Here is a 19,495-nt window from a genome sequence, read left to right on the forward strand (position 1 = left end):
TCTATTTGCGTTATCCAGGTTTTATCTAAAAGATCACTACCCTGACCTCGGAGCCAGAGAGGTTAGTCATAAAATACTCATAGATCATGTCACTCCTCTGTTTACCATCTTCCAAATATTAACAGTTTTCCTCAGGCTAAGAGTCACATTATCTGTGTGACACTCAAACACTTTAAGGATCCTCCCATCTCTGAGCCGTTGAATTTCCTGTTTTTTCTCTCTGGAAGTCTCTACTCCCATTTACCCACAATGCCCCCGCCTTCACTCCCTTCATGTTTGCCCAATTTGTCAACTTCCAAGTGAGTTCTCCTTTGATCTCACTGTTTGAAAGCTACCCCATCACTGGGTAATCAATATCCATCTTCACTTCTTTTTCTCCATTGTACCTGTCACTATCTCAGTTGTCAATCTTTTGTTTAATGTCTCTCACCCCACACTAAAATGTGAGAATCATAAATGTTTATTAAAGGCTATAAATCCAGACTTACAACAGTGCTTGGTTAGTATTCCCTAAAGGAAAGAATAAGTAGAGGTGAAATTTCCTTTAACTTGTATTTAATATACAATGTATTCATTAAAGTTTTGGAAAGGCGTATCATGTCTTTCATCTTATTTAAAATTTTTTTTTTTACAATTGTATTTCTTTCTTTTTTTTTTTTTTCAACGTTTATTTATTTTTCGGACAGAGAGAGACAGAGCATGAATGGGCGAGGGGCAGAGAGAGAGGGAGACACAGAATTGGAAACAGGCTCCAGGCTCTGAGCCATCAGCCCAGAGCCCAACGCGGGGCTCGAACTCACGGACCGCGAGATCGTGACCTGGATGAAGTCGGACGCTTAACCGACTGCGCCACCCAGGCGCCCCTACAATTGTATTTCTTAATTTCAAATACTTTTGGGGCACCTGGATGGTTCAGTTGGCTGAGCTTCCAACTCTTGAATCTGGCTTAGGTCATGATCCCACATGCAATTGAGCCCCGTGTTGAGCTCTGCACTGAGCATGGAGCCTGCTTAGGATTCTCTCTCTCTCTTTCTCTCTCTCTCTCTCTCTCTCTCCCCCCCCCCCCTTTTTGTCCCTCCCCTGCTCTTGCTCTCTCTCTCTCTCCTTAGAATAAAAAAAAAAAACTAATTTCAAATACTTTTATAGAAAGCTTTTCTTTTTTTGAAATCCTTCTTACCACTGGAATAGTTTCCCACTCTAACTTTTAAGCTCAGTTCTTCCTTTAGAGCTATAAATGTTGATATTCATTGCAAAATTAAGATTATCTTTAGTGCAGTATATTCAGAATTTGTAGTTTTGAATATTAAGAAGATGTTGAGTTTTATCACGACCTTGGTCTCACAACTCAGTGTCTCTAAGTTAGCATCATGGGTGCATTGCTAGTTTTATCCTCTTAATTTTACCACGAAAATTTTATTTTCTAAGTTTTTCTTAAAATTTTTTTAACGTTTATTTATTTTCGAGACAGAGAGAGACAGAGCATGAACGGGGGAGGGCCAGAGAGAGAGGGAGACACAGAATCTGAAACAGGCTCCAGGCTCTGAGCCTTCAGCACAGAGCCCGACGCGGGCTTGAACTCACGGACCGCGAGATCATGACCTGAGCCGAAGTCGGCCGCCCAACCGACTGAGCCACCCAGGCGCCCCTAAGTTTGTTTTTTAATGTTTAGTTTTGAGAGAGATAGAGAGTGCAAGCAGGGAAAGGGAAGAGAGAGAGGGTGGTACAGAATCCGAAGCAGGAAGCAGGCTCCAGTCTCTGAGCTGTCAGCACAGTCTGACGTGGGGCTCGAACCCACAAACTGCAAGATCATGACCTGAGCCGAAGTCTGATGTTTAACCGACTGAGCCACCCAGGCACCCCGAAAATTTTATTTTCTTTCTGTGTGTGCATTTATCAAAAAACTATTTTGCTTTAAACTGTTATTTCTAAAATTTGACACTTTCTTTTTTCTTGTTCTTTTAATACATACTTTGATACTTGGACTTCTAAGAATACATGGGTTAATTAGTAATTTAACTAAAAAATAACATATTTTGCTTGACTTTTACAATCTTAGTAACCTTAAAAATATGTATTATACATTGTCCTTAAAAATAGATTTCTATGAGGAAAATTTGTTTTACAATATTGTAATCCAGGGGTTCTTAGATCTGCTTAAAAGACTAAAATAAAAACCACGGTTTACTTGGTGTGGGAAGCTATGTAGAATTCTAGATTTTAAAAATCATTTCTAAATTAAAGTGAATTTCATCATTGACTTTATGCTAGGTATACAGTTTAACACAACTTTTTTTTTTTCCTACTTCGATGAACGTGTTTTGAAAGTCTGGAGCACTATTTAAATTTCAACACTGATGCTTTTTCCTTTTAATTGACACGATTTTGAAAAAAAAATAATCTTATGCTTGTAAGGAATGTAATTGTCTTAATTTGGTGACTTATGTGTGGCTTGCTTCTGATTTTTTTCAGGGGGATGTTTCTGGATACTATTCTCCCATCTCGTGATGATAATGGCATACGTCCTGCAATCGGTCAGCGAACCCGTTTAAGCAAAGGAGATATTGCACAGGCAAGAAAGCTGTATAGATGTCCAGGTATTGCACCATACGAAAACAGAACCATAATTGTGCCTGATTGCGCTCTTCCAGATGAATAAGCCACAGTTTACTGAACTGTTTACTTGTGTCTCTCCATGCTGGCAAGTGACGTATTCAGTTCAAAGTCAGTTAATCATAAAATGAAATGAGAGAACTCTGGAACACCCATTGATATAATTAAAAACAAATTGCTAGAAATCAAATTTAAGGCACAGGGATAGTATGTTTTATTTGTTTTAACTTAACAAGTAAAAGAGCAAAAAAGCATGATTGTTTCATAGTTGTTATTAAATAGTTGCATGATTTCAGAGTCAAATGTTGAATTTTCTTGCCAACATAAAAAGAATATTTTTTATTTCAACTTCAGAATTGAGTACTAAATGATCTTTTTTCTTGCAAATACTATCATTAATGGTATACAAATTCAAATTTTATTAGTTTGAATTTTATAACTTTTTTTGAAAAAACTGAGTTCTAGCCATGTTGCTAGTGAGTTACTGTATGTTTTGCTACTGGATAAAGTTGTGAAAAAGAGATTAAGGGAAGGTGTTAGTAAGAATGTTCCAAGATTCAATCGTCTAAGAGAGAAAAAAGCGTTTGCTTCCAAACTGGAAATACTGCATACTTTATGCTCCTCCTCCATAGTCAAAATCCTTTGAAACATCCTAATTCTAAGAAATATGTTTAGCTTTGGTTAGCACAGCTTTCCCCCAAATTTTGGTTCATGTATATATGAATGTATGTGTGGTGTTTATTTTTTTAATGTAAATTTCCACAGGAAAGATGGATTTATAAGTGAATGGTACCACTGTGACAAAAGAAATGAATGATCCTTGGGTAATTTCTGTCAATACTGGATGTACCATACTTTTTAACTTTGAGTGTAGAACATTTGTGGGAAAACTGTGTGACTAATAGCACTTAAATGAGTAGAAAGTTCACATATAAAAGCAGTTTGATTGTCTCTCTAAAAACATATATACATATATATAACACTTAGAAAGCAAACTGGAGATACGTTTGCACACTAAATTGTAAGAAAGGCAGTGAGTAGGAATCAAAAAAGAAGTAAAAATTTGTGACACTATAATTTTCAGCCTATAGGTCTTAAATATTTAAGTTATTAATAGGAAGATAAGTATAGTTTTCACTTGAGATTTTCATTATGTACATACATAAATAGGCTATTTTTTTCTTTAAATGCAGTAATAATGTGTAAATTGGTTTGTTAATACAGTGAAACCACATTCATGAAGGTACCATCATCAGTGAGAAAGATATCTTGTGTTTTTAAAGCAGTATAAAAGGCAAGTTGCTTATTAATGGCATGATGAAGACAGAGCTAAGAAATATATGTATTAAAAAATAAAAATATATTAACTTTTAGTTCACGAAATCTTTGAGAATGATTTTTTCCTATCTTGGACTTTTTAATGCCCACCAAACAAACAAATCCCTCCTTACCTCTCTTTTTTCTGTCTCTTGCTCTTTCTGTTTCTCTCTCTCTCTCTCTCTCTCTCTCTCTCTCTCGGCCAGTGTGTGTGTGTGTGTGTGTGTGTGTGTGTGTGTGTGTGTGTATTTCTCTGCAGTCCTTAGCTTTGAGCCCTGTATATGGTTATGTATTTAACATTCTTCATTACTTTACAATGGGGAGTCCTAATGATATTGGTATAAATATAGACCAAATAAACTTAAGTTACGCTGATGTAGTAGGTTTACCAGTAACTCCAAGAACATCAGTGGAATAATGTTAAAGAGTCATAACTGTACCTAGAAGACTAAATAGGATGACTTATTTGAGAATCACCTGGGAAGAAAGTGTTTATAAAATGAAATCTGGTTGTGTCTTTTTTATTTGTACTTTTTAAAAAAGTTTATTTATTTTGAGAGAGAGAGAGAGTAACCGGGGGAAGGGACAGACAGAGAGAGAGAGAGAGACAGAGAGCAAGAGAGAGAATCCCACGTAAGCTCCGTGCTCTCAGCATGGAGCCCGATGCAGGGCTGGAACTCATGAACCCTGAGATCATGACCTGAGAAACCAAGAATGGGAAACAACCCACTTGAGCCACCCAGGTGCCCCTAGCTATGTCTTGGTTTTAATACAGAAAGAAGGTATAAAACTGCATATTCCGTTGGAGTTTCTCTTGTTTTCTTTTGTTAGAAATTGCTCGTGAATAGATCCAATCAGAGGCATTTGGCTACACCATTCCAACTCTTTACTTTGTATCAGTTTATGCTGAAAGCTCTATTAGATCTGCATTTTATAAAGGTATTCCTTAAAAGTTTAATCTTGAAAGGAATGCCGACCTGATTCACACTTAAATATGTGACGTTGTGGCTTTTATGGTCTGTGATAAGTCCAAGGGGCCCTGGGTCCAAGAGGGCAGACTTCTAATGGGCAGGTTATAATTCGCAGACTGAAAATATTGTTGCTGTTCCACTAATAACATAGGAAATGTGTTTTTATCTATTTGAGATGAACAGCATTAAAATATATGTATTTCTAATTCCATTAAAACAATATGCACTGTTGTTTTTTATGAGACTTTCTAGCTGATAAAGAACGTGTAATCCGTTATTATGTGTGTCTATTTATATATGCCAAAGATATAAATTAGATTTGTATGTGAAACCTGAATTACTTATGCAGTCGGTGCCTACTAATTATGAAAAAGCTCCCTTCAGGAATAAAGTTGTGTTTTTAAGGTGATGGAACAAAGATAACGTTTCCTTTGGTTTAGAATTATTTTCATTGCCATTTCTTGTTCTTTTAGAAGCAGACAAGAACAATCTCCTTATGCATTGTTAATATAAAGAGAGAATATGATCCTTCACAGCCCTGGCACTCTTCCGACATAAGAGCTGGTCATCCATCGCTAGGCCACGTAGGCCCAGAAAGGGGAAGGAAGGGAAACAAAGGGAGAGCTGCTAAACTCCAGGATTCATTAGGTTTCAGGACAGTGCTGCTCAAAGGCCAATCCTGTGTCCTTTGGACAGCTGCCAAGTCTTTCTAGCATTAAGGAACCCTAAAAGGATGCCCACTAATGCTGCTTTCAACACCTGTCATTAAAATCCCTTGCATCCTACATCCTGTCAGGACCAGATACACCCATGTAGTGGTGGATTATTATTATTATTATCATTATACTCTTCATCTTCCCTTTATGCCAGTAATCAGCAGTTGGCTTCTGAAGGAGATCTTCTCTAGGGCACATGAGTTGGAGTGGATATTTCTTCTCTTCATAAATCAGTAATGTGTGCTATTGTTTTTCTCTTTGTTTTCCTTGTGATTCTCATTTTCTCAGTGTATTTTTCTACTTTGATCTAATCATAGGATTTCCTTTCCTTTTTTATTTTTAAACTGTTTAACAGTCACTGGTCTTCATTTGCATTTTGTCTTAATTTAGTTTTTATCTAGTGCCATAACCTTTTTTTTTTTTTTTACTTAGTACTTATACCCACTATCAACCCTAATATTCTCTCAGTAAATCTTCCCCAACTAAATATGTCAAGTAACATAATCAAATCAGGAAAAATATAAAATAAATGGTTATGTAAAAAGAAAGAGCCTTCTGAGGATTAGAATCTTTTTTGTTACATAGAAGCATACACGTATTCACACATCAGCACACGTACAGTCCGTGTTCACAGATTTAAAAGCTCTCAGTGCTGGTACACACACAGTATGTGTGCAGGATATCCCTGTCTATGGATGCGCATTTGTGTGGAGGTTTTAGGGATGGAAGGCCAGGTTCAGCAAGCATAGAGTCTGAATATTAAAAACTTCACACTGCTTTAAACATTTGTTTCATTAAATTTACCTTTAAAATTGATATAAGGTTCTTGGCAGTTTGCCAAAGCATTAATCTCTTGGTTCCTCATCTAATTTTCTGAGATTCCAGGTAGTATATACCTTCTATACAGGCTTGTATATACACAATTCTTGGCTAAAATACTGCCTCACATACAAAAGAATTAACTCAGCCATTTTTTCCCGCATTTATTCGTGGACTCATTTATTCATCTCCCTGTAAACATTCCCTAGTTCCGTGGATGGTACCGTGCAGAGGTCCTCAGGCAGCCGAAGCCAGAACTGTGGTGAGCATTCTCACCTCGTTCCTCCCTCACTTCTTGCAGTGAGTCAGTCCTGCTGCCTTCCTAAAATCTTGGATTCTTGCACATCCCCTAGTCCAGGGAACCTCCGCTTTTGTCTGGGTTGCTGAAATGCTTCCTAATTCACCTCTTGCTTCCATTCTTACATCTCTTTATTTCTCTGGCCATGTTTCTGTTAAAGTGGCTTTTTAAAAAAATGTTTATTTATTTTAGTTTTGAGAATCCAAAGCAGGCTCCAGGCTCCCAGCTGTCAGCATAGAGCCCGATGCAGGGCTTGAACTCAGGAACCTGAGGTCATGACCTGAGCCTAAGTCGGATGCTTAAATGACTGAGCCACCCGGGAGCTCCTAAAGTGGCTGTTTAACATTCAAATGTTGCTCTGCCTATTTGTAGGATAAAGGCTGATTTCCTTTCCATTATGTCACTTCAAGATTATTTCCACTCTTCCCTGAGTGTTTTCTCTAGTTGGTTCCTCTACAGCCTAGTTTGTCACCTCTCCTTCGTCACGCTCCTGACACCATAGTATGCTTGCCTCTGGCCTCTTCCTCCAGCCAGAAGGCTGGCAACTGCATCCTGGTAAATCCTAGCTCATATTGAGGATTCAGCTCCTATGTCACGTCCTCCTTAAAGACTCTCTGGTCTCCCAGAACTCTACGGCGGTAAATGCCTTATTTGATCCTGGTCTTTGTATCTTACTCATCTAATCATCAGTTCATTTGCCATTTCCCACACTAGAGTATAAGCTGTCGTGGGCTTGGAGTTGGGGTTTCCCTTTCAGTGTTCTGAATCTGATGTAGATTAAATGCTCAATAAATAGTTGCTGTATGAATGAATGAGTCACCGTTAACCCGTGAAAGGCGCCGTGCCAGATGCTGTGGCCACAGAAGAGGACGCATAGACAACACACACAAATGGGTGAGGCTCTGGGGTATCACACAGACGATATCACTTGGTGAGGAAGTAACTCTCATCCTTAAAGGATGCTACTGCAGTTCTGCGAGGAGTGCACACTGGGGGAGGATGGCTCCTTGGAGTGGGCGCTTAGGCTTCATTTTAAAGGGTGATTCAGACTAGGCTAGGTAGTTACTATTGAAATTTGCTTTAAAGTATTTCAGTCATTAGGGGCACCTGGGTGGCTCAGTGGGCTGAGCACCAGGCTCTTGGTTTCGACTCAGGTTGTGATCTTGTGATCCTGTGATTCATGGCTTCGAACCCCCCATGAGGTTGAGCCCCACGGTGAGTTTGAGCCCACATGTGAGCTCAAGCCCCACATTGGGCTTGCTGCTCTCAGCATGGAGCCTGCTTCAGATCCTCTGTCCCCTTTCTCTCTCTGCCCCTCCCCCGCTCACAAGTGTGAGTCTCTCTCTCTCAAAAATAAAACATTTTAAGAAATAACATAACTGGAGTAATTAATCCCACATTATTTCTCAGGTGATTTAGGATTCCTTTTAGCATTTCATTGTCTTAAAGTCATTTTAAACCCACATTTTATTTATTATATTTAAAAGCTTACGGATGTAAATATAAGTTAATTAGGTAGTACTAAGTTGATTGGATACAATTTTATTTCTTCCCCTAATCTAGAATTTGTCAAGCTCCTTTGGGAAGAGATTTATCTAGCAGAAATTATTGTGTATATCTACCTATGTTTTCTGTAACCTTAATAAAACTATCATTGTGATCCTATGGAATATGGAGAAAGTTAAGTTCTCAGTCTTTGGTATTTGATAATATTACAGACATTTGATAAGGACAGTATCTGTAGATGGAAGTGAAGACAGCTGCAAATTTAAGCATGTAATTAATAGGAAAAGAGTTTGTAATAATTGTTCAACAAAACACAATCCAAATAGCATTTATACAATTTAAACACAATTTTCTATTTGGAAGAATAAGGTCTATGCGAATTACCTGATTCGGAAGTGAAATTAATCCTATGATAAAGTACTTAGAAGTTTAACTGCCTTTTTGTTACTAATTGTTTTTTATTATGGCAAAACAAACACATAATATGAGATCTATCTTATTACCGAATTTGTAGTTGCACAGTAAATACTGTTAACTCCATGCACATGGTTGTACAGCAGATCTCCAGAACTTTTTCATCTTGCATGATTGAAACTCTATACCCACTGAGCAGCAACTCTTCATTTCCTTCTTCACCAGCCCCTAGCAACCAGCATTCCACTTTCCACTTCTATGAGTTTGACTCTTTAGAACCCTTGTGTAAATGGAATCATGCTGTACTTATCTCTCCGTAACTGTAATGTCTCTGTAACTGACATTGGCATAATGTCCTCCAGATTTATCTGTTTTGTAGCATATGACAGATTTCTTTGTTTTAAGGCTGAATAATATTCTGTTTTATGTATATACCGTAGTTTCTTTATTCATTCATCTACTGATGGATGTTTAGAGTATTTCTGTCTCTTGGCCAATGTGAATAATGCTGCAGTGAATACAGGAGCACGCATGTCTTTTCAGGATCCTGTTTGCAATTCTTTTGAATAAATACCCAGAAGTGGGATTGTTGGATCGTTTGGGAATTATATATATATAATTTTTGAGGAAATTCCACACTGTTTTCCATGGTGGCTCCACTATTTTATGTCTACCAACAGTGCACAAAGGCTACATTTTCTCCCATTTCCATGCAAATACTTCTTATTTTCTGCTTTTGTTTGTTTGTTGATAATGACCATCCTAACAGATGTGAAGTGTTACTTCATTGTAGTTTTGATTTGCATTTCCCTGATGATTAGTGATGTTGAACATTTTTTTTTTCGTATGCATGTGGATCATTTATATGGCTTCTGTGCCAATTTTTAAATTGGGTTATTTTGTTTTTTCCTATTGACTTGTAGGAGTTTCTCATATATTTTGAATACTAACCCCTCATGAGATATATGATTTGCAAATATTTTCCCCCATTCAGAAAGTTGTCGTTCACTCTGTTGATTATTTCCTTTGGTGCACAGAAGCTGTTTTAGTTTCATGTAGTCTCACTTGTCCATTTTGCTTTTATTTCCAGTGCTTTTGGTGTTGTATCCAAGAAATCATTGCCAGAATTACTGTTCTCAAGCTTTTCACCTGTTTTCTTCTAGAAGTTTTATAGTTTTGGGTCTTACATTTAAGTGTTTAATTCATTTTATGTTCATTTTTGTTTATGGTATAAGAAAAGTGTCCAATTTCATTCTTCTGTAATGTGTATATCTGGTTTCTTCAATGCCATTTGTTAAAGAGACTATCCGTTCCCCATTGAGTAGTCTTGTCACCCTTGTTGAAGATCATTTGACCATATATATATACATGGGTTTATTTTTGGGCTGTCTGTTCTCTTCTGTTGGTCTATATGTCTATCCTATGCCAGTATCATACTGTTTGGAATACTGTAGCTTTGTAATATGTTTTAAAGTCAGGAAGTGGGAGACTCTAGCTTAGATTTTCTCAAGAGTGTTTTGGCTGTTGTGGGTTTGTGGTTCTTTGTGAATATCAGGATTTAGTTTTTTCTCTTCCTGCAAGAAATGCCATTGAGATTTTGATAGAGATTGTGTTGACTCTGTGGATTGCTTTGGGTAATATGGATATTTTAACAATACTATGTCTTCCAGTCATGAATACAGGTCATCATTCCACTGATTTGTGTTATCTTTAATTTTTTTTTCAGCAGTGTTTTGTAGTTTAAGGTGTACAAGTCTTTTGCCTCATTGGTTTATTGCCAAGTATTTTATTATTTTTGATGCTATTATAAATAGGATTATTTTGTTAATTTCCTTTTGAAATTGTTTGCTGTTGGTGTATAGAGATGCAACTGATTTTTTGTATCCTGCAATTTTGCTGAATTTGTTTATTAGTTCTAACAGTTTTATGTGTATGTGGAATGTTTACTGTTTTATACTTTAAGATTGTGTCATCTGCCTACAGAGATAGAAGTTTAATTTCTGAATTATATTTAGTTTTACAGTAATTTTTATTAGGACAGTTATAATAATAATTTGCCTGTTTATATTTCTTTATGTCTTTTTTTCCCTCCTAAATATGACATATTAAGTTCAAACACGTATTCAAACCCTTTAGACCACAATCTTCCTGGAAGAGGTTTCTATGGGTTAAGAGGATTCAGGGCATAATAACATTTGACCCCTACAAAGCAACTTTATTAAGTATATGTTAATAAGATGACCACTTAACAAGAGAAAACTGAAGCTGAAACTTTTGTGACTTAATTGTATGGCATAATTAATAAGTGGTAATGCCATAACTAAAACTTAGTTTTCTCATCCATGGACTTTGTTGAGTAAATGAACCGACAATGCATTTTAACTTAGTAGTGCCACTTTTTTTTCTTGCTGATTTTCCTTTAGTTTTTTAATAATAGACTTTGCTTTTTACACCTGAGCATTAATTAATGTATGGCTGGGGAAAGTGAAATATCTTTTGTAGTAGGGATCAGGTAGCCTGGGACAACCACACTTACTGAAGTAAATGCACAAACAGTTATAGGCATTATGAGCAAGTACTATATAATAGATTTACTTAATATATATTTTTAAAGTTTATTTATTTTGAGAGATAGAAAGAGTTCACGTGTGTGTGTATGTGGGGTGGGCGAGGTGCAGAGGGAGGGAGACAGAGAATCCCAAGTAGGCTCTGTGCTCTCAGCACAGAGCTCCATGTGGGGCTCTATCTCATGAACTATGAGATCATGACCTGAGCTGAAAATCAAGAGTTGGATGCTCAACCAACTGGGCCACCCAGTTGCCCCAAATTTACTTAATATTTTGAATTAAATTGTGTATTCTGGTTATTTTCACTTTATAGAGTTTTCCGTTTTATCTATTTATCAGAACAGTGTTATTTGTGTACATCTATGAATGAAATATACTTAATTGATTTATTTCCACTTACTAAATCCAGTACCAGCATTCTGTGTGGCTTAGTGTAGTTTTCAATCATTAAAGAATTTATTTTTATACTGCTATGAATTATAGTTTTTTTCATTGACACACACTCAACTCCCAAATGATTATTTAGCATCTGAACTGATCCTACTCAGAAGTGCATTGTTTGCATTAATAAAATCTCAATAAATTTTCATTTTTCTAAGGATTCTTGTAATGTTACATTTATCAAGAGCCCTTACATGATTCATGGAAAGTGCTGAATTATGCATTTGACCTTGAGCATTGTTATTTTATTCTAAAGTTGCTTTTATCTACCTATTCATCAGAATAAACACTGCTTACTTCCACTTAAAATGTATTTTGTTGTGCAAACTTAATATCTATGTTTTCAAATAAATATTTATATATCAGACTTTTTACAGCTCTGTTTTGTTTGCAAAGTCACCATCTTTCTTTCTTCATTTAACTTAAGATATGCAAAACCATTTATTATTTATGGAGGATTTGTTGAGACGAGAGTTCACCTGCTGGTAGCTATGACTCTATAATATGGTAATATCTCAGTCTGATTTCAGTCTCGTTCAGAGAGGAGGGAGTTTTTTTTTAAGTTATTGAGTGAAGGTTATAAAGATGACAGGCTGCAGTGGAGGAATTATTCTTGAATTAAGCAGCCTAGGTTCATATGGCACATGTTATGTCTTACAAAAGCAACAGGAAAACCCATTATAGAACGATTCTGACCACTAACCTGAACCAATGAACTAATTGTATCTTTGTTGAAATGGCCTTAGAGATGTCAGTCACACAGATCTTGAGGCTGAGCAGCTGATAATTTGTTCTTTCAGTTGACTGATAATTACTTCCAAGAAATTAGACAGCCTTAGTAAGAGGAAAACATAATTGCTTTCCCAGTAATTTTTACTTATGATCAACAGAAATGAAAGAGTAAATAAATGTCTACATCTTGTTGGAAAATTTTAATCTTCCTTGATGTTTTTAACCTTTCAATTTTTTTCAGTTTGAGAAAAATTTTCATTGTGTATGACATTTAGATACCACGTTTATTGGTTGTTCTAGTGATTATTTAGTGATTATTCTAGTGATTATTTAGTAATTTATAGATTATTAGAATATTTAGTAATATTCTAGTGATTATTTAAGATTTCTCTGTTGTCAACTTTGATGTGATATTTGCTATTAAACTGAGCCTCATTTTATACTGAAAATATTAATAATGTTTCATGTGATCCCATAGCTACATCAACCAGATACCCACTGGCCTGAATCTGAGTATGGGTGACCTATGGATTCCTCAGGAATGAATGAGGAAGGTCCCCATGAGGAGGAAATTTATGAATGCCATATTATTTATCTCTTAATCTTGTTTTATGGTTAGCCCTAATGATTCCATTAAATATGCTGAAATCCTGGTAATAGAGCCATAAGAAGAAACTTAGGAACGAAAAGTCTTTATAGTGTACAAGTATACATTCTTGTTTAGCAACAAAAGACTCAGGGCTTTGTTTATGGTGTCCATGTCTTTCCTAAAAATTAAAGAATGACCTTATCTCTTTAAAAAATCAAATATATATATATTTTTTGTTTTCCTTTTAGCATGTGGAGAAACCCTTCAAGAATCCAACGGCAACCTTTCTTCTCCAGGATTTCCAAATGGCTATCCTTCTTATACACACTGCATCTGGAGAGTTTCAGTGACCCCAGGGGAGAAGGTAGTACATACCATCGAGAGTTCTCATTTAGTCTTATATAAATATGAAGATTCATCTTCTTTTAAATATAATTTGCTTTATTTTTTATTGTTATTTGATTCTTCAAATAATAGACTGAAAACTCAAAAATTTTATAGTGGCAATTGTTTAAACTCTGGGAACTTTCTGAAAAATTTAGTTTAAAAAATGGTAAATGCTCTAAAAGTGTTGAAATAATACAGATTAGGTTCTCAGGCACAATGAAATTAAGTTAAAAATAAGTATTAGATAGATAACTAGAAAATCCCACATGTTTCAAAGTTAAGAAATATATATCAGATATCCAGTTCAACTAAGAAGCAATTATAGGGAAGATGATAAATTATTTTCAACTATAATGCAATAAAAATACTGAATAGCAAGTCTGTACGATTCAACTAGAGCAGTACTTAGAAGGAAATTCACAACTTAAATTCTCACATTAGCACATAAAAAATGCCCTAAACTAATGAGTTAGACATCCCTTTTGAGTGACTAGAAACAGAGTAGTAAAATAAACAGAAAAGTACATAATGGAGGAAGTAATAGAAAAAGATAAAATTAATGAGATGAAAATAGCATTATATAAAGTCTGAAAAAGTTGGTACATTGAGAAAACTTAGCAAAATAGGAACATGGTTGAAAATAGATCAAACAAGAAAAAGAATAACAGAGAAAGCACAATTATCTAGTAATCAGAATAAAAAGGTTATCATAACCATAGATGCTCTAGACGCCTAACATTATGCCAATAACTTAAATACGGAGATGAAATGGGAAAATTCTTACAAAATACTATTGACTTCTAACTCAAGAAGAAAAAACAACTTGAATACTCCTATAACCACTAAAGAAAATGAATTCCTATTTAATTAAATTATTAGATCTTTTTCAGCAATGGACATTCAGTCTCAGATGGCATAATTGTGAGTTCTAGCCAACATTCAAATAGGTGTAATCTTATATAAACTCTTCCAGGGAATAAAAAGGAAGATCCTTTCTGCTATTTATATGGCTAGCAAAAACTTTATAGCAGTCCTGACAAGGACAATATAAGAAAGGAAAATTATAATCCAAACTCACAGTTGAATATGGATGTAAAATCCTCTGTACCAAACCAAAGGTAAATGTATATGCGTGTACGTGTGTATACACAAACACTATTAGATGTGTCTGTCAGTTAAATCAAGAAGAAATCTCTATTACTTATTTAACAACAACAAACCCTGAGCAAACTAGGCATAGGATACTTTATTAATCTCAGAAAGAAAATTGACAAAATTTACTGCAAATATCATTATTCTTGGGAAAATTCTGGAAGTATTTATTTCTATCACACCACTTCTTTTTCAACATTTTTGATGGAAGTCATGGCATAATAAGGATTGAAAAGGAAGAAAGTTTCCCTTATTATATTTAGTTTGGTTATACATTTAAAAATTATTCAGAAAGGAAATGAATGAATCTATTAACTTCTGGATTCTGTCTTGAATGCTAATCTTAAAAGTCTTCCCAGACCAAGATTGTATTGATATTTATATTTATTTTTGCTACTTATTAAATAATTTCTATCATTTGCTTGTGGCTGATTTATCTGGAATGACTCAAATAGACTTAGAGTTTTGGTGAAAATTCAGTTAAGGTTAAAGAAAGTTTGATATTCCTGATAATTGAATGTTAAGAGGATCATTGGTATGGAGCTGTCCAGGGTGTTGCAAAAACTCAAAATGAAAATTGAATGAAACATTCGTGCGATGTGAAGAGTTTTAAACATAAAAAGTTACAGCTCATTTGGAATACAGGAATGCATACATAATTCTTCATACAGTTGTTTTCCGTTTAAGAACTAAAACTCGGGGTGCCTGGGTGGCTCAGTCGGTTGAGTGTCCGACTTCGGCTCAGGTCATGATCTCACAGTCTGTGAGTTCGAGCCCTGCATTGGGCTCTGTGCTGATGGCTCAGAGCCTGGAGCCTCCTTCCGATTCTGTGTCTCCCTCTCTCTCTGTCCCTTCCCTGCTCATGCTCTGTCTCTCTCTGTCTCAAAAATAAATAAAAACATTAAGAAAAAAAATTTTAAAAAAAGAACTAAAACTCTATGTTATAATGTAGTTACAGGTGTTGATCAATTTCTGTTTAGATTTTGAGTAAGCGTTATGAGAATATATTATGAAAGTCAGTTTTAAAAAGGTACTGAAAAGCAAAATATAACATCTGATAAATGAGAGTAAGTTTAAAACTATACATAATTTTTAAAATAAAATTCTAGAATATGAAAAGTTTTGGAACAAGATTTATCAAATGTAATCAACTCATAAGAGCAAAATAGTATCAGGAAAAAAATTGTTCTTCCTAACCAATTGCAGCACCCATACCATCAGTATTCAAAGTTAATTCACTCTTCTTATCAGTATGAGTACCAATAAAACTGTGTTTTCCAAAATATTGCAAATAGGAAGAAATCAACACATTTATCTTCTTTTAAAATTATTTTTCTTAATGTGTATGATGATGAGCAAATAAATTCAATTAAGTGGTCAATGAACAATATCAACTCATTTTTCATTCTGTGTTTTTATTATTTTCTTTACTTTAAAATTTGGGTTTATTCGCTATTCTTTTCACTTCTTTAGTTGGAAGTTTAACTCACTAATTCCAAGAATTTTTTTCTTTTCCAATACAAATCTTCAAGGCTATAGATTTCCTTCTAAAAGCTACTTTGTCTGAATTTCACTAGCTTGACACTGTGTTTTTGCTATTTTTCAATTCTCATTTTCTTCTTTGTCTCTTATTATTTCTTCTCAACCAACAGATTTTTTGGTAACATACATTTTCTTATTTGTAAACACCTGTTGTTTTTCCAGTCAACTTTTTCTTACTAATTTCCCCTCTAGCCACTTCTGATGAGAGATTACAGTATGTAAGGTGTCAATCCCTGAAATATTTTGAGGCTGGCAGGATGACCTTGGAAGTGGCCAATATTCATGAAGAATAATTATTTCTTTAAAATGTGTTTTGTGCAGTAATTGGATGCAAAGTTCTCTATATATGCATTAGTGTTTTAATTGTGAAGTGTTATATTGTCTAATGATTATTTTTTACTTCATCTATCAAATAGAAAGGTATGCTAATATTTGTCAGTATTCAAAGGAGTTACTAATTTCTCTTTACTTTCTAAAATAAATACTATTTAAAATATATTTTGTTTTATATTATTAAATTTTATATACATGTTATGTTTAGAATATAACATCTTTTTGATAATCAAACTGTTATTATATACTAAATTTCTTTATCTCTAGTTATGATTTAGGTCAATACTCTTATTTTTTTCTGATATCAATAAGGATGCACATTCTTTTGATTTATATTCTTGCCTGATATATATTCATCTTGCTTTAGACATTCAGTCATTCTATGATCTTGTGTCTTACGTGTGTCCCTTTTAGAAAGCAAACAGTTTGGTTTAATTTTTTATTTAATTCATGATGGCTAGTTTTGTCTTTAGCTAGAGTGTTTATTGCAGTTACGTTTATTGTGATTACTGATGTTTTATTATTTCTTTTTTGCATTCTGTATGCTCCACTCTGTTTCTTTTATTTTACTTTTTGCCTTTTTATGTATTGAATTTATGGTTTCATTTATTTTCTCTCTATTGGTTTGAAAGTTTTAAGTGTGTATTTTCATATTTGGTACGCTTTTTCTACCAGTCTTTTTTTTATAAATATTTTTAATGTTTATTCATTTTTGAGACACAGAGACAGAGGATTAGTGGAAGAGGGTCAGAGAGAGAGGGAGACAGAGAATCCAAAGCAGGCTCCAGGCTCTGAGCTGTAAGCGCTGAGCCCGACACCGGGCTCAAACCCACGAACTGTGAGATCATCACCTGAGCCGAAGTCAGAGGCTTAACTGACTGAGCCACCCAGGCACCACTCTAGCAGTCTTTTTAATGGAGTCATATTTAATTAGTATTTTTATCCTTCTCCCAAACCATAAAAATATGCTAAAAAAAGATTACAATTCTCATTATCTTCATTTTTAGATGCTGTTATTTTTGTATTTTTCTTCCAGTTTGTTTCATCCTGACATAAATGAGATATTATTGTTTTTTTGCACTTAACATTTGTGAAACTATACACAGATGTTTACGAAATTTTTTTTTTCTGGTAAAAACACGTGGAAAACTTGCTGCCTTAACTATTTTTAAGTGTACAGTTCAGTAGTGTTAAGTACATTCACATTGTTGTGACGGTGATTTTCCAGAGCATTTCCATTTTGCAAAACTGAAACTCTGTACCTTTTCACCAAGTCCATTTTCCCCACCCCTCAACTCCTGGCAAACACCATTCTGTTTGTTTCTGTGAGGTTGATTACTTTACATGCCTCACATAAGTGGAAGCTTACAGTATTTGTCTTCTTGTGACTGGCTTATTTCATCTAGCATAATGGTCTCAGAGTTTAACTATGTTTTAGCTTGTGACAGGATTTTCTTTCTTTTTAAGGCTGAATAATATTCCAGTATATGTATAGACCGCATGTGTTTATCCGTTCATCCATTGATAGACATTTGAGTTGGTTCCATCTTTTGGCTATTGTCAATGGTGCTACCATGAACATGAGTATGTAGATATCTCTTCACGACAGTCCTTTCCATTCTTGTGGATATATTCCCAGAAGTGGAATTGTTGGATAATTTGGTAGTGCTGTTTTTCATTTTTTGAAGAATTTCCATATTGTTTCCCACAGTGGTCGGATCATTCTACAATCCCACCAACAATGTAGAAAGGTTCCAATTTCTCCATATCTTCACCAGTATGTAGTGTTTTCTGTTTTTGTTTGTTTGTTTGTTTGTTTTTTTGTTTTTTGTTTTGGAAGTCACCATCCTTTTCGGTCAGAGGTGATATCTCATTGTGGGGTTTTCTTTTCTTTTTTTTTTCTTTTTTTTAATTAACTTTATTATTTTTTTAAATTTACATCTAAATTAGTTAGCATATAGTGCAACAATGATTTCAGGCATAGATTCCTTAATGCCCCTTACCCATTTAGTCCATCCCCCCTCCCAGAACCCCTCCAGTAACCCTAAAGAGAGAGAAAAGGAGAGAGAGAGTGCGCCTGCAAGCAGAGGACTGGGCAGTGGGAGAGAAAGAATCTTAAGTAGGCTCCGTGCTCAGCATGGAGCCCAACGTGGGGCTTGATCCCATGGAATCATGACTTGAGCTGAAATCAGGAGTTAGATGCTCTACCTACTGAGCCTCTCATTGTGGTTTTGATTTGCATTTCTCTGATAATTAGTGATGTTGACCATCTTTTCATAAGCTTTTTGGCCATTTGTATATCATCTTTGGAGAAATGTTATCTTCAAGTGTTTTGCCCATTTTTTAGCTGGATTCTTTTATTTTTTCTTGTGGAGTTTAGGATTTCTTTACATATTCCGACTATTAACCCTTTATGAGATACATGATTTGCAAATATTTTCTTCTTTTCTGTAGTTGCCTTTTTAACGTGTTGATTATTTGTTTCACAAAAAAGCCTTTTAGTTTGACATAGCACCGCTTAACTCTTCCTGCTTTTTTTGCTTGTGCTTTTGTGCCATATCCAAGAAATCATTGAATCATGAAGCTTTTCCTCTATGCTTTCTTCTAGTTTTGGGTTTTGCATTTAGGTCTTTAATTCATTGTTGAATTAATTTTTGCATATGACTTAAGTTAAAGGTGACTTCATTCTCTTGTACATGAGTATTCATTCTCAATAGCATTTGAAGATTTATCAAATACTTTTATTCATTATTTCTTCTTGCATTTCGGACTTCCATTAAGGCTCATTTTTGTCCTGCCTATGGTTTATACTTTAGATTATTTTTTATTAGCATTTTTGGGAAGTATTTTTTTTCTGTTTGGAAATGTGAAATATTTTTTTTTACTTGAATTCATGATAATGTAGTTTCACTGTATATAATTGGCTATACGTTTAACTTTGTGACATATCAAAACTTGCAGAAATACTTTCTTTTTTTAATGTTTGTTTATTTATTTTGAGAGAGAGAGTGCACATGAATGCAAGCAAGTGACGGGTAGAAAGAAAGGGAAAGAGAGAGAATCCCAAACAAGCTCTGCACTGCAGAACCCGACACAGGGTT

The 19,495-nt window shown here is 34.8% G+C and overlaps 1 protein-coding gene across 1 annotated transcript in view; it reads left to right on the forward strand.

The window, feature by feature from the left end:
* TLL1 (tolloid like 1) overlaps nucleotides 1–19,495 on the forward strand; it is a 211,211-nt gene that overhangs the window by 124,597 nt on the left and 67,119 nt on the right. The window contains exons 8-9 of the mRNA XM_047091921.1: nucleotides 2,470–2,594; nucleotides 13,229–13,344. Of these exons, the coding sequence (XP_046947877.1) occupies nucleotides 2,470–2,594; nucleotides 13,229–13,344 (241 nt within the window). The remainder of the gene's footprint in view (nucleotides 1–2,469; nucleotides 2,595–13,228; nucleotides 13,345–19,495) is intronic.

The sequence above is a fragment of the Lynx rufus genome, unplaced genomic scaffold (assembly GCF_022079265.1).
Source record: "Lynx rufus isolate CCGP_SWC_20201006 ecotype Redwood Valley unplaced genomic scaffold, mLynRuf1.p SCAF_3, whole genome shotgun sequence".
Classification (NCBI taxonomy): Eukaryota; Metazoa; Chordata; class Mammalia; order Carnivora; family Felidae; genus Lynx; species Lynx rufus.